The 13,973-nt window shown below is 45.8% G+C and overlaps 1 protein-coding gene across 2 annotated transcripts in view; it reads right to left on the bottom strand.

Moving 5' to 3' along the window:
- Positions 1-1,262: 1,262 nt before the first annotated feature.
- LOC311595874 (uncharacterized protein) overlaps positions 1,263-13,973 on the bottom strand; it is a 171,707-nt gene continuing 158,996 nt past the window's right edge. The window contains exon 2 of one of the 2 annotated variants that reach the window (XM_084778951.1): positions 1,263-2,519. In XM_084778951.1, the coding sequence (XP_084635077.1) occupies positions 2,152-2,519 (368 nt within the window). In that variant the 3' untranslated portion in view covers positions 1,263-2,151. Of the gene's footprint in view, positions 2,599-13,973 lie in introns of those variants that run through there. The other variant, XM_084778952.1, reaches the window with a different exon arrangement.

Raw genomic sequence — 13,973 nt, 5'->3', positions numbered from 1 at the left:
TCCAAGCACACACCGACTTAGGTGCAGGGACCACTACCGTGGTTTTTATCAGCACCCCACCACGCACTCCAGGCTGGTGAATGAACCACGGAACACTGACATTGCCACTGCATCTTAAGGTCTATGAAACTGTCATTGAAACCATGAAACTCAGAAGATTCGGTGTCCAATGTGTTCCTTTTCAACAGCCGTAGACAGAGGAGCAAGAAGATAGCCTTTAGGCTGCACTGCTTTCTGTATCTTTCTCAAAGTTCCATCTGGTCATTGCATATTCTTAGTGCTTGCATATCCACATTCCAGATGCAGAGGACCCTGGGGAAAGTATATCCTTGTTGTACAGGAAAGGCAACTGGTAAGACACTGGAATGGGAAACACACAAGAGAGTTCACCATAATTGTAGACTATCTAGGTTAGAGCCCGAGATCGTTTGACAACCGTTTGGACCATGCTTATGCCTGTGAGTCTAGGATGGTGTGTAATATGTTTAAAACAATCAGGGCTTTCCAGTTCCTACTACCTTCTCAACCCTCTGTTCACATCATGTCAAGCAGGCCTTAACCATGCAGTCTGCTGCTCGCCTGTTGAACTTATCCCAGCAAGAATTCACGGGATATAAATAGGTAGCAAACACTCACCAAAGCTAACTTAGTATGTCTCCTTAAATCAGTTCAGAGTCTTGATAGAGAATGAGCTGTATATGACACACATAAAGCATAGTTAACCACTGATATACATATGTGTGTGTGTATATATATGTATATATATTTCCTCTCATGTTCATTTCCACATTTATGCATTTCCTCACTCTGCCCACTTACAGCTAAGTAAGACCATGTGACTACTTCAAACAAATGGACAGAAAGGGAAAGACAGCATGTCACTGTCAAACCAAATTGCTTTGCAAACACTAGGCTCTGTCTACCTTGTGTTCCACTATAGACTGGGAACAACAAAACTATCTCAGAAGTCATGCATTGACCTTCTTCAACCTTGCTCCCAAATAACTAAATGGAGACTTGGCCCACATTCCCCTCTGCCCATCTAACACTACCCAGGATTATTGACATCAGCCAGAAAAAAAAAACTATCCTATTGACTCACTGTCCATTTTTGTGTCTATTTGTTTCTGTAGCTTTCATTTCCTTATTATAGTCTGTGTCCAACCTTGTCTATCTTCCTATAACTTTCCTCGAGTTTGCAACCTGTGTTGCTAAAGCATCAGTTCCAATGGTCTGCAAACAAATCAAATCAAAGATAGTGAAACAGTGTTTTCCCATTGTTTTATTAATAAATTATATTGAGGAAAGAAGGGAACACCTTAAAGTTAAGACACATGGAGTATACAACCAGTGCAAGCAGATATATAAGTACAGGCATCCCATCGAAGGTCAACATTTCAAAATAATAGAATATATTAAAAATCACTTTCACTCAGCTGAGATCATTAATGTGAGTTTTTCTGGACCTTCATGAACTTTGTCATGTTTTTGTTACAATGCAGATTATAATTGGCAGTTCATCGTGGGCTGAGGATAAATTTTAAAAATATAAACATATCACAATGCTCTGTAATCAAGTTTGTTGTTGTTGTTTGTTTTGTTTGATTTGGTGTTTTTAGACAGGGTTTCTCTGTGTAGCTTTGGTTGTCCTAGACTCGATTTATAGACCAGGCTGGCCTCGAACTCACAGCAATCTGCCTGCCCCTGCCTCCCAAGAGGTGGGATTAAAGGCGTGTGCCACCACACCAGCCTGTATTCAAGTTTTATATACAATGTGAGATTGAGGAATAGAAGAGAAATATTCCAAGTGTAAAAGTGGAAGGACCATGAGTTCAGTCTTAAGACCTCAGTAGGTACAGATGCTACTAAAGTTGAGGAGGTCCTTAGAGATTCTGAGTGCAACTTTATCATTTCATTGATAAATGAGCAAATTCAAGGAGGCTGACTCATTTACCTATGGCTAAGCATGTCCAGGAGAGCATAGACTTATCTTAGTCTTCTGTGTTCTACACAGATATGTTTCTGTTAAACGCCACATCTTGATATTTAGGTGAACTGGAAGAGATTACAGTATATACTGTCTAAAAAGCTAGGCATATGAGCCTGCGTCCTAATGTCATCTGCCCACAGGCCAGGAGGCCAGCAGCCATCCTAGCAGCAGCACTTTTTGCAGCAGCACTTCTGCTGGCAACAGCCCTTCCCACAGCCACAGCCACAGGAGCCACAGCCACAGGAGCGGCAGCAGGTGCGGCGGCAGCAGCAGACCACAGGTTTGCAGCAGCCACAGCAACCACAACAGCCACAGCAACCACCACAGCAACCGACCCGGTAACACCTGCAGGTGGTGCAGCTGTTGCAGCCACCACAGCCTCCATAGCCACAACCACCACAGCCGCCACAGCCACCACAGCTGCCACAGCTGCCACAGCCACCACAGCCACAGCCACCACAGCTGCCACAGCTGCCACAGCCACCACAGCCACAGCCACAGCCACCACAGCTGCCACAGCCACCACAGCCTCCACAGCCACAGCAACCCATAGTGTCAGTAGAGAGGAGTCAGGTCAAGTGAGCAGAAGAGTGATTTGGCAGAAGAGAGGTTGGTCTGATGTCTTCTTCTGTTAGAGGCAGGACTTATATACCATCTTGTGGCTGGCATGACGCAAGCACATGGTTTCTATTATTTACTTCAGCTTCCTTGAGAGAATTCTTCAGCACTTCAGGTTTACTTCCTTCTTAGCCTCTTTTAACCTCACAAACAGTTTATTTTTAGCTATGAGTTTATTTGTTCTGAAAACATGTTTACGGTTGGGCCCTGGAGTAGTTTGCTTACATACTGTTGTCTGCACAACCAATGAGAGTCTTACTGTGAAGTTTTTATTTGAGCCTAGCATGCATTGGAACTGTGGGACCAGCCCTTCCTCACATTCTTTCCATGTATTCACTGATCCCTACAGAGATGATGCAGAGAAATACCTTTCGACGACCTGCCAACCAAAGACCTCAAAATGAACATTTCCAGAATTTACGTGCGCTTGGCTCACCCAGGCAGTAGCTTGGGTTTGATCCCAGGGCTGCAAAGACTAAGTAGGCAAGGTTTTAGGGGGTTGGTTTTGGTTTTTAAGAGAGAGAGTGAAAGTCACCTCAAAAGTTAGCATAAAGAGGAATCTTCCAGAAGCTGACTGTGACATCTGGAGCTGCTGTTGGACCACTAGTCACAGATGATGTATGCAGATAGCCCTTGGTCCTGTGCCTCCTGGAGTGTCAGGGACAGTCTTCCCCAATGGTGTAGAGCCTTTCTACGGGATCATAAATGGGACAGAGGGAATAGTAAGAAAACAAAACAGTGTTCTAAGACCTTTGAAAGACACCCATGAATGAAGCACAAGGAAATCTCCCTTGTAAGCTTAGTCCCCGCCCCTACAGCAATCTGCACTGTGGCCGTGGTGTCTGTGTAAGCAGGTCTTTCAATGCCCAGGGCTAAGCCCTATCTTGAAGACATTTGTTCCGGGAGCAGTGGCAGACACCTCTACATGCTATCTCTCATGCATCCGGAACCACCCTCAAATCTAGATAAGAGGTGCCCATACCAGAAATACTTATTAGATTTCAGACTTTCCTATATCACAGTGCAGCAAACAGTAAATCTAATTTAAAAAAAAAAATTGAGGGAGAGCACTGAGCTCGATGAATGAGATCACTTGCTGTACAAATGGAAGGACCTGAGTTGGGGTCCTGACACCCACCTAAAAAAAAAGCCAGGTGTAGCAGAGAGTGTGCATATACAGAGGCCAGAGACATGAGGCTCACTAGCCGCCACCCCAGCTCCAGGTTTAGTGAGAGACTCTGCCTCAAAGAAGTAAGGTGGAGAGTCATGTCCTTCTCTGGCCTCTGTATCTTGACAAGTCTGTGCCCCTACTCATGTCTACACACATGTACCACACATACACACTCAAAGACACACACACACACACACATACACAGGCTGGCCTCTCTGCCTCTACAGATCAGGGCTCAGCCTGGTCCTTTTGCTGTGTGACTAACACAGGTCAGGCTCCCAGGATGCGGATGTGCGTTCCCAAATATGTTCCTCCACAGCCTCAAACCGGAGATGCCTGTCACGAAACAGCATGACTGACATCATCCATGGCTGACTGCTTCTGAGTTTGGGGAAGATTGTGTGGTAAACATTTTGTTTGTTTGTTTGTTTTTTCAAGACAGGGTTTCTCTGTGTCCTGGACTGTCTCTGTAGACCAGGCTGGCCTCAAACTCACAGAGATCTGCCTGCCTCTGCCTCTCTGAGTGCTAGGGTTACAGGCACGCGCCACCACACCCGGCTTGATAAAAAAATTTTTTTCACTTTTTATTCTTTGTGAATTTCATATCATGCACCCCAATTCCACTCATCTCCTCACCCCTACATATTCGCTCTCCACCCTTGCAAGCTCCTTCCAAAGAAAACAAAAAGTAAAGAGAGAGAGAGAGAGAGAGAGAGAGAGAGAGAGAGAGAGAGAGAGAGGGAAACATTTTAAAAAATCTCCGTGGAAGCTGCAGTGTGTCATGGTGTGTGTCACACAGTACATCCTTTTGCCCAAACAACTTTTCTTATAAATGTTCATTGCCATGAGTCATTGGTCTGGTTTGAGGCCCTTGGCTTCTGCTAAGCTATCTATCAATCCTGGATCCTCACTGGGACTTCTCTGGGACATCCTGTTGTTGCCCTGTGTCACAGAGATGCTGCAGCTTCGGATCTGCAAGCCTGGCCCCTTCACACACTCCAGCAATTCAGAGATGAGGTAGATGTTGGGGTGGGTCAACTCAAGGCCTTGGATCTGAGCCTGGGTGGTAGCTGTGCTGTGCAGGCCACCAGCTCTCCTTTGTTCAAGCCAGGAAGGCCAGCTCTCCTGCTTTGCCCAGGCAAGGGGCGGAGCCAGCTCTCCATTATGTGGGAGCTAGCAAAAGAAGGGACTGGTTCTACTGCTCTCATGCCCTCAGGGCCAGTTCTCCCATGTCCAACTCTATGGCACTGCCCAGGGGAAATGCAGCCCACACCGATGCTGCAGCCTGTGAGAGGCAGGGCCAGCTGTCACATGCTCATGCCCTTGGGACCAGCTCTCCTGCACCTGCTCCAGCAGGGCCAGCTTTACTGTGCTGCCCAGGCAAGGGGCAGGGCTGGCTCTCCCAAGTGCTGTAGCTGGTGAAGTTTGGGACCAACTCTTAGGCCTTTGGACATAGAGATGGCTCCGGGAGTCAGTCCAGACCAGGGACATCTACATGGCCTTGGGTGGTAACATGGGCCGTGGACATTGACACAGACCCGCTGCAGGGCCATGGATCCAGACATGGTCAGGACCTCACCATCAGGATGCTCCTCAGCACCCTCGTGTCTCCAGTTCCGCTGTCTTTATAGTCACACACCACACAAGGTTGGTTCTCTTCTCTTTCTCTCCCATCTGCATACTTGCTTATAGTTGCGGCGCCTCTGGGTGTCTTCTGCCTTTCTACCGCATGGCACGGCTTCGGAGCTCACCCATGCTCTCCTCAGGGCTCACTGCACAGGGGTGGGTAAAGTGCTTGCCATGGAAGCATATGAACCCAAGTTTGGATCCCTAACACCCAAATAAAAAGTCCTCCACACTAATCCCAGCACTGAGGAGGCAGAGACCAGGGGCTGGCTGAGCAGGAAAGCAAGCCTAAAGCAGTGGGCGCCATGAAAGGCCCTATCTCAACTACGAAAGGGGAGGAAGACGGCCTGGCATCAACGTCTGGCCTCAACACATGCCCACATTGGCAGGTGCGCCTGCACGCATCCGTGCACACACAAACACCATGCATACATGTATGTACACAAAAACTAGCTGCTCATTGGTAGTGATTTGAGCCTTTTATCTTTAACTTTGCACATGATATTGACAACTTTTTCAAGAAATTTAACTATTTTATCTGTTTCCTTTCTTTCTCTCTTTTTTAAAACGGAGGTCTCAGTATGTGTGTCGTTTATGTATTCTTGAACTTGAGCGATCCTTCGCTCTCAGCTGTTTGAATAGCTGGGAGTGGAGGTGCGCATGCCCATGCCAAGCTTAATGAAGGTAATGTTGAAGCATGTGACAAACTTCCTTTGTCCTCCTGATGAAAATATATGCAAACCTTATATAGTTTAGACAGACGATGATAATAGGACAGGAAGGTAGGAAGCAGGAAGGAACCCTGGAAAAGATAAGGCCAGTCGCGGGGAATACCTAAAAAGGCCCTCTCAAAGACGGTTGTATTTGTCGCAGGGGTAGCACTGCAGGCTTAGGCACAGGAAGAGGAAAGCCCAACACTCTGCAGAACGAACGTGTTGTTCTCCTATGGGGGCAGTGAACTGCCATACTTCAAAGCGTCTCTTCCATGAGGGCAACCCTGAGGATGCCACTGCCCTTCTGCAAAGGACTAGAAAGTGTGGTCCCAAACCTCACCTTCAGAGAACTTGCCCTGGCCTTAGAAAAAGAGACCTGAAAACTGTTCTTCCTTGAATCACCTAAGGCAAAAACAGACTAAGAGAAAAGAGAGCACATTCTTTAAAATGGAGCATGTAATCTATTTTTTTCCCTTGTTCCTAGGATGCTACAGATAGAATAGCATTTGGGGAGCTGTTATTGAATGTAACACCAAGAGGGATACCATGATGTACTTGCGGGGAAATACGGTGTGGTGTATACAGGAGGAGCCCTCCACACATTCAGCTTATGTGAATCCTTTTTGCTTCCTATGTCTTTATGGTAAGTAGCTCCTTGAGGGGCTGGGGATGTATATCTCAGTGGTTAGAGCACTTGCCTAGCATGTGGCAGGAATTGAGTTAATGCACAGTAACACACGGTCTGTCCGCTACCTACCTACCTGCCCAACAATCCTATGTCGCGTTCTGTACCTCCTGATCCATGGGCACTGCTTATAGAAAACAGACACTGTTTGTTTTACTTTGTGAGATTTCAATTGACAGACAGCACAAACCTTGCCTGCCAATCATTTCTTGTCTTTCTAAAATGCACCGCTTTACCCACAGGCTCAACTTTACACATTTTTCTTAAGAAAACAAAACAAAAACCACTTGCTCTCTCTCTCTCTCTCTCTCTCTCTCTCTCTCTCTCTCTCTCTCTCTCTCTCTTTCTCCCTCCCCTTAATATCCTGGGAAACAAATGTATAACTCTGGATTAGCGTGAAAGGGAAAATCGGATGACGACCATCCATTTGTCAGCGTGGGACCAGAGCAGGACGAAAACCTTGAGGCGGGGAAGGAGCGGGTATGAGAGTAGTGATTCTGAGAGGCACTTCTTACAGATCTACAGTAAACAGTTATGAGTGAAATAGCAGCCTGGCATTGCTCAGCAGCAAGCTTTCTAATCTGTGAGGTGGAGGGTTTGCTTCTGGGAAGAAGCCTCTTGGGTGTGGAGGAATGGCCTGACAGCGCCCACAGAACCGCTCAGGACTGTAAACATGCCTGCGTCGCTGGAGAATTGCAGCCTGGCACGTGGGTTGATTTGCTTCACCCGGTGCATGTTTACTGAGCAGCTACTGCGTAGTAGGCACTTGTTACCAGTGAGCAAATTCTGTACCGGAAGCTTCCACAGCTCGAGTTGCCTGTGGACACTGCTTAGAGGAAACCAACACTGTTCATTTTAATTTGTGAGATTTCAGTCCATTGAAAGCATGGTTGTCCCTGAAGCTTCTGTATCCACAGGAGAAAGCAGGAAATAACGTTGCAATTAAATGGTGACGTGATAAGCTCAGTGCAAAGCAGTATCGGGAAAAGACAAGTCTGTGGGCGGCTTCTCAATTTCGAATAAAAAGCTCCTTTGTAATACACGCTCATATGCAGCCTTCTAAAATGGGACAAAGGCATAGAATACAAGCGACCTTAAAAAATAATTAGTTATAGAAAGGTGAATTACAGTATGAGATGGCATTGGAGGGGCTGAGTTTTGAAAAGACATACAACTTTCACACCCCATGCCAAGATCCTGCAAGCCTTGCACCCCTCTCCCCAGAGAGAGCAGCTGAGACCGTGGAGCCACTATGAACAGGCTGGGCATCTCGCTTTGTCCCAGAGGATTCCCCCAAACTCCACCTGTCACCTAATTCCCACGCCCTCTGAGGCCATACACCTGCATAGGCGGCTGTTCTATCTGTCCTCTGTGACCATGGCCAGTGCAGTTGCAGCGCATCAGCAATCCTCTTCCATTTCTTCCCCAAGGACCACCATGACTGTTGCACTCTGAGCTGGCTCTACCTTGGCAAGTTTTTCTTCCATTTTAACCTAGATCCCTTTCTTTCTTTCTCTCTTTCTTTCTTTCTTTCTTTCTTTTTTCTTTCTTCCTTCCTTCCTTCCTTCTGTTGTTGTTGTTTGTTTGTTTTTTCCAGATAGGGTTTCTCTGTGTAACAGAGTCCTGGCAGTCCTGGAACTCCCTCTGTAGACCTCAAACTGGCCTTGATCTCAGAGATCCACCTGCCTCTGCCTCTTGAGTGCTGGGGTTAAAGGCTACACCACCACTGTTATTTAACCTGCAGTTCTAAAGCCTTTGCAGAAAGAAAGCAAATTGCCTTGTTCCTTGTTTACTATATTCCGTCGATAGGTGTGTGTGTGTGTGTGTGTGTGTGTGTGTGTGTGTGTGTGCGCACGCGCGCGTTACATAAAGTCAAAATTAATCAGGATTGAAAATGATTGTTTTTGTCCATTGCCTGTCTGTTCTTGTAAAACATCCGTTGATAGTGGGATGCCACAAATAGAAAGTTGTCTTTGCCTGTCAAATGTGAGGGGATACCGTATGGAAGCTGACAAGCCCTCCAGCACGAAGTGAGCTGTCAGACCCAGGCCAAATCCTCTGCCATGAATCTGACTCATTCTCCCTTCTAAAAATGGACCCATTAGTTGTCATCTCAACTCTTGTTTTGTTGACTATAAAGCAAAATCTTTATGCTGCTGTTAAAATTTTAAAGGCAGGATTTAGTCAAATATTACTACATGATGTGCTGTGAAACTTTAATTCCTGTTTAAGTCAGAGTAACTACTGCTTTTTTTTTTTTTAACAATTTGTTTGTTTGTTAACCTGGACCCATTTCCCTTGGAGACTGGAGACATCCACTCAGTATTCAAGTTTGAAACTGAGGACATTGCTGGGATGTGTTGGCTCACACATGTAACTCCAGCACTCATGAGGTGAGGCAGAAGGATATTTGTAAGCTCAAGGCCAGCCTGGGCTACCCAGTAAGTCAAGACCACCCAGGGATACAGAAGGAAAGGAGGGAGGGAGAGGGGGAGGAAGGAATGAAAATGATGCTACTGAATCTTAGGATTTCATCACTTTACCTCACGTCTCCCAAGTGGTGGCTGAACACTGAGACTCTAAGCCAGGTCTAGGTGCCTCCTAGGGACTGACTTGATCTACTTCCCCCAGGGAAAAGGCTCTTTTATCTACCCTGTTGCTCCCACCCACCTCTCCTTTATGCCACTTCCTGTGTCTCATTCTTTTCACTCCCCCTCTGCCTCTGACTACGTGGACCTGCCGTGTCATGCCAGGTCTATTTTCTGGACTTCCATTTAGAGAACAGAACTCTTACTTTTCTCAGGAATCCACTCTAACCCACCTCCAGGTATGAGACCTGCTTCAAAAAAACCAGTCTCACTCTAGGCTCACAGCCAACCGGTAACAGGCATTGGAGCTCACACCTTGTGTCCCGCTCCTGTGATGACACTGACGTAGAGACTTGGGTCCGGCTAGATTAGAGCCTGAGTCAGTGGGAGAGGTGAACCATGGCTATCTCTTTTCTTTATCATCCGGCCTGGCGCTTCTGTGGCACATACATATTACGCATTTCACTACGTGAGCTTTTAATATGCAATGATGACAGGTAATTTATAGCCTTATCGTTGTAAACGTAAGTATAATAGGCTTATGCCAAAGTTATAAGGAGTACTTGCATACTTTGTACTTCCTTGCATTGAAGATTGCCTAGTCCACCCTTTGAGGCTACCAGACTAGCTGAAAACACAGAGGGTAACTGACAAACAGCATTAGAAGTAAAGTCAAATTTTCATGCTGAATTCTGATATAAGACTAAACTACTACTCATAACAGGTACATATAATTTTAGGGGCACTCAACATTGTTCAAAGTCGGGGAGCTGGAGAGATGAATCAGTGGTTAAGAACACAGGCTGTTGTTCCAGAGGACCCTGGTTCAATACCCAGCACCCACAAGGGGAGGTGCCTGTAGGCACCCACACACAGACGGCAGTCACGAAGAGACGCAAATACACATTTAAAAAACATATGGGCTAAAGAAAGGAATCAGCAGTTAAGAGCAACTGGCTGCTCTTCCAAGGGACCCAGATTCAATACCCTACAACCCCATCTCAAGAATGCATTTTCTTAATTAAGCTTCTTTGTTTTATTGTTTTGTTTTTTGTTTGGTTCAGTTTTTTGGGGGGGGGGTTGGTTTTTGGTTTTTTGAATCAGGGCTTTTCTGTGTGATGGCCCCAGGCTGTTCTAGAACTCACTAAGTAGACTAGGCTGATCTTGAACTCACAGAAACTCATCTGCCTCTGCCTCCTAAGTGCTAGGATTGAGGATGTGAGCCACCACTCCTGGAGTGTTAATTTTAAGGAGGTTCTTAAGGTTTTTAATGAACTCATCATTTTCAGATGACTTTGGCTTGTGTCAAGCTGACGTAAAACTGCCTCTTTGGGACTGTCTCAACAGCTCCTGACCCTGAAAAGAAAGAAACAAAACCAAAACTCATCTGGTGCCTCTAGTTCACCGTCCACTTTCCTTCCCAGATGTCTTGACCTGCCCAGCCCTCTTTCCCCAGGAGAGATGACTCAGTGCTTAAGAGCACAGGCTGTTGTTCCAGAGTACCGGGGTTCATTTCCCAGCACTCACAAGAGGAGGTGTCTGTAGGCACCCACACACAGTTGACAGTCACGAAGAGGCACAAATACACATTTTTTAAAAATTGGCTAAAGAAATAGCCGAGTTTCATGTACTACCTTTTCACTGGTAGCTGTAACCACAGTTCTTTTTCTTGCTTATTTTAGGCCCTCTCCCACCATGTATAATTGTAGTAATAACTACAATTTTCTCACAGCTGTGGGCCCAGTACCCATGACCCCAATGATCCCCAATGACCCCGTGCACGCCAAGCCATGGGTCTCTACGTGGAGTTATGGAGTCTGTGCCCACTGCTATAGTGACACCTGAGGTTTTTGCTGTGTGTTCACAGAAGGGCTTCATTGGGGTCGTAGCCCTACAAGGAGTGTTGCCCATATTTATGATGTGTTAGGAGACACATAGACGTCTCCTTTAAGGGACTGGAGATGTGGCTCACCTATAAGCATCTGATGCTCTTGCAAGAGGCCTGGAGTTTTGTTCCCAGCCACACAGGGCTACTCACTACTGCTCCAAGGGGTCTAACACCTTCTCCTCCTCAGGCACTTGAACGCATCTGCTTGCATGTGAGCACACAAATGCTTGTAATCTCATTACTTGTGAGGTGGAAGGAGCCTTAACTACACAGCCAAGTCAAGGCTAGTCTCAGAAAACCAAAATAGCAACAGTGAAATCCCTACCATTAGCCACAACACGGATGGGCATGGGAGTCACTATGCTAGCTGTAATAAGGCAGACACAAAGCTAGCAGGAGGGTAGTGAGGGTAGAGAGCTGTAAGTCAGAAGATGCATAGATGTTGAATGAAAAGGTTAAAGAACTCCCATCCCCGAAGCCTACAGCTAGCAGTGTGCTTGTTCTGCGTCTTAACTAAATGAGTAGATAGTCCTGACATAGAGAGAAAATGGGCGACTATGTTAGGTGATAGATTTCTTAATTTGTTCCATTATAATAACCACTGTACTGTATATGTATCTCTTAGCATCATGTTTTATACTTTAAATATAGAAAATAAATTTTAAGTTACTACTCCTCCCTATTTTAAAGGGCCAGCATGTCTGTCCCTGAACTCATGGTGATTTATATTGTTAGAGAGAAAGAGAAAAGGGAAGGAAGAGGAAGGAAACAAAAAGAAAGAGAGAAAAGAGAGAGGTAGGGGGTATATGGTAGGCGTAGTGGTAAGCCAGGTTGCCAGACATGAAAGAGTCAAGGCCTGGCTCCTTCCCAAACATTTATGGTTTGTGGTTTTATGGCACTGACAGAATGAAAAGCTTCTTTTTTTTTTTTTCCTGAGATAGGAGCTCATATAGGCCAGGCTAGGACTACAGACGTGCACCACCATGTTAGACCTCTACTACTACACAAAACTGCTATTTCTTCTTCCTCTTCCTCTTCATCCTCCTCCTCCTCCTCCTCCTCTTCCTCCTACTTCCCCTCCTCCTCTTTCTTCTTCTTCTTCCTGTTTTTTCTAGACATGGATTCTATGTGTGACCCTGAACTGGCTTTGCAGACCAGGCTGACCTTGAACTAACAGAGATCAGCCTGGCTCTGCTTCCTAAAGTGCTGGGATCACCCAGTGACTTCTATTTCTTGCTTTTGGGTGTCTTTTTGGTTTTTTGTTTGTTTTGGGGCTTGGGGGAGTTTCAAGACAGGATCTCTCTGTGTGGCCTTGGACCTCTACTTCTTAATTAAATAAATATTTCCCATTGTTGTTCAGGGATAATTTCTAAAACTTGTAAAACACAAGAATCTCTAAGCCAGTGGAGCAGCTGCGACCATGAGATCTCTACCTCCCTGCTAATGCAGTATTTACTTACCATGGACTGTGGCTAATCCCTGTTTGGGTGTGTCTGAGAATATGTTGATCAGCTATAAATATCTTTTATAAGGAACACTGACTGGACTTCCAACTGACAATCGATACTGGGGAATTTCCAAAATGGTATTTATAACCTTTGCTGCCGTCCTAGGGTCCAGCTCTTTCTGAAGAGTCCAGGAGGGAGCCCCGCCTATTTTCCATCCTCTGGAGCCATCACCCCAGCCACTGCGAACACACACACACACACACACACACACACACACACACACACACACACACACACACACACCGCCTTTCCCCTCAGCCCATGTTTTACTCTACACTTCCTTTCTCCTAAGACCTACAGTGATGTGACACTCTTGCACGGGTGGAGCAATCAGTTAGAGTTCTTGATCTTATCAGCTTCTGCAAGTACTTCACTTCCTGGCAAAAATCTCAGCACTTGACTGGAAAAGGCATCCCTGGCCTGGAGGTTCATGGGAGCTGAATTAGTGAAAGCAAAGTATTTCATACAGACAGCTGTGCTTCTTATCAAGTCCTAGGTTGGCAACCCTTTGTATAGGTTTATTATTTTTATTTTACGAATGTGAGTGCTTTGCCTGTGTGTGCACTGTGTGCATGCCTGGTGACTGAAGATGCCACAAGAGGGCACTGGATCCCCTGGAATGGAAATTACAGACAGCTGTGAGTCACCACAGGAGTGCTAGGAAAATGAACCCAGGTCCTCTGTAAGAGCAGCAAGTGCTTTGACTGCTCATCCTCCAGGCCAAGTTTTGCGTGATGTTTCCTGTTTTGTGGGTTGGGTTTTTTTTTTTTCATTTTGTTTCATTTTGAGATGGGGCTTTATTATATATCCCTGGCTATCCTGGAACTCCTCCGTGTATCCCACACTGGCCTCAAACACACAACAGACTTTCTGCCTCAGCCATCTGAACGCTGAGATAGCAGGCTTCCTCCACCAAGCCCAAATAAAAGCCATTCTAATTAATTAATTAATTGTTAATCAATTAACTAATTATTAATTAATTAATTGTTGACTAATTGACAGACAAGGGTCTTGTGTATTCACTTTGAAATCCTTATGTAGCTAAGTGTGACTTGAACTTCCTGCCTGTAGCTCCTAAGTGTTGGGGTTACTGGCATATGCCATAACAAATGACTACTTTTATGTGGTGCTAGAGGCTGAACCCAGGCTCTCATGCATGCCTAACAAGCACTCTACCAACCGAATT

This window comes from Acomys minous (genome assembly GCF_964271855.1).
Source record: "Acomys minous genome assembly, chromosome: 4".
NCBI classification, from domain to species: Eukaryota; Metazoa; Chordata; class Mammalia; order Rodentia; family Muridae; genus Acomys; species Acomys minous.
This window is presented reverse-complemented; position numbering and strand designations above follow the sequence as displayed.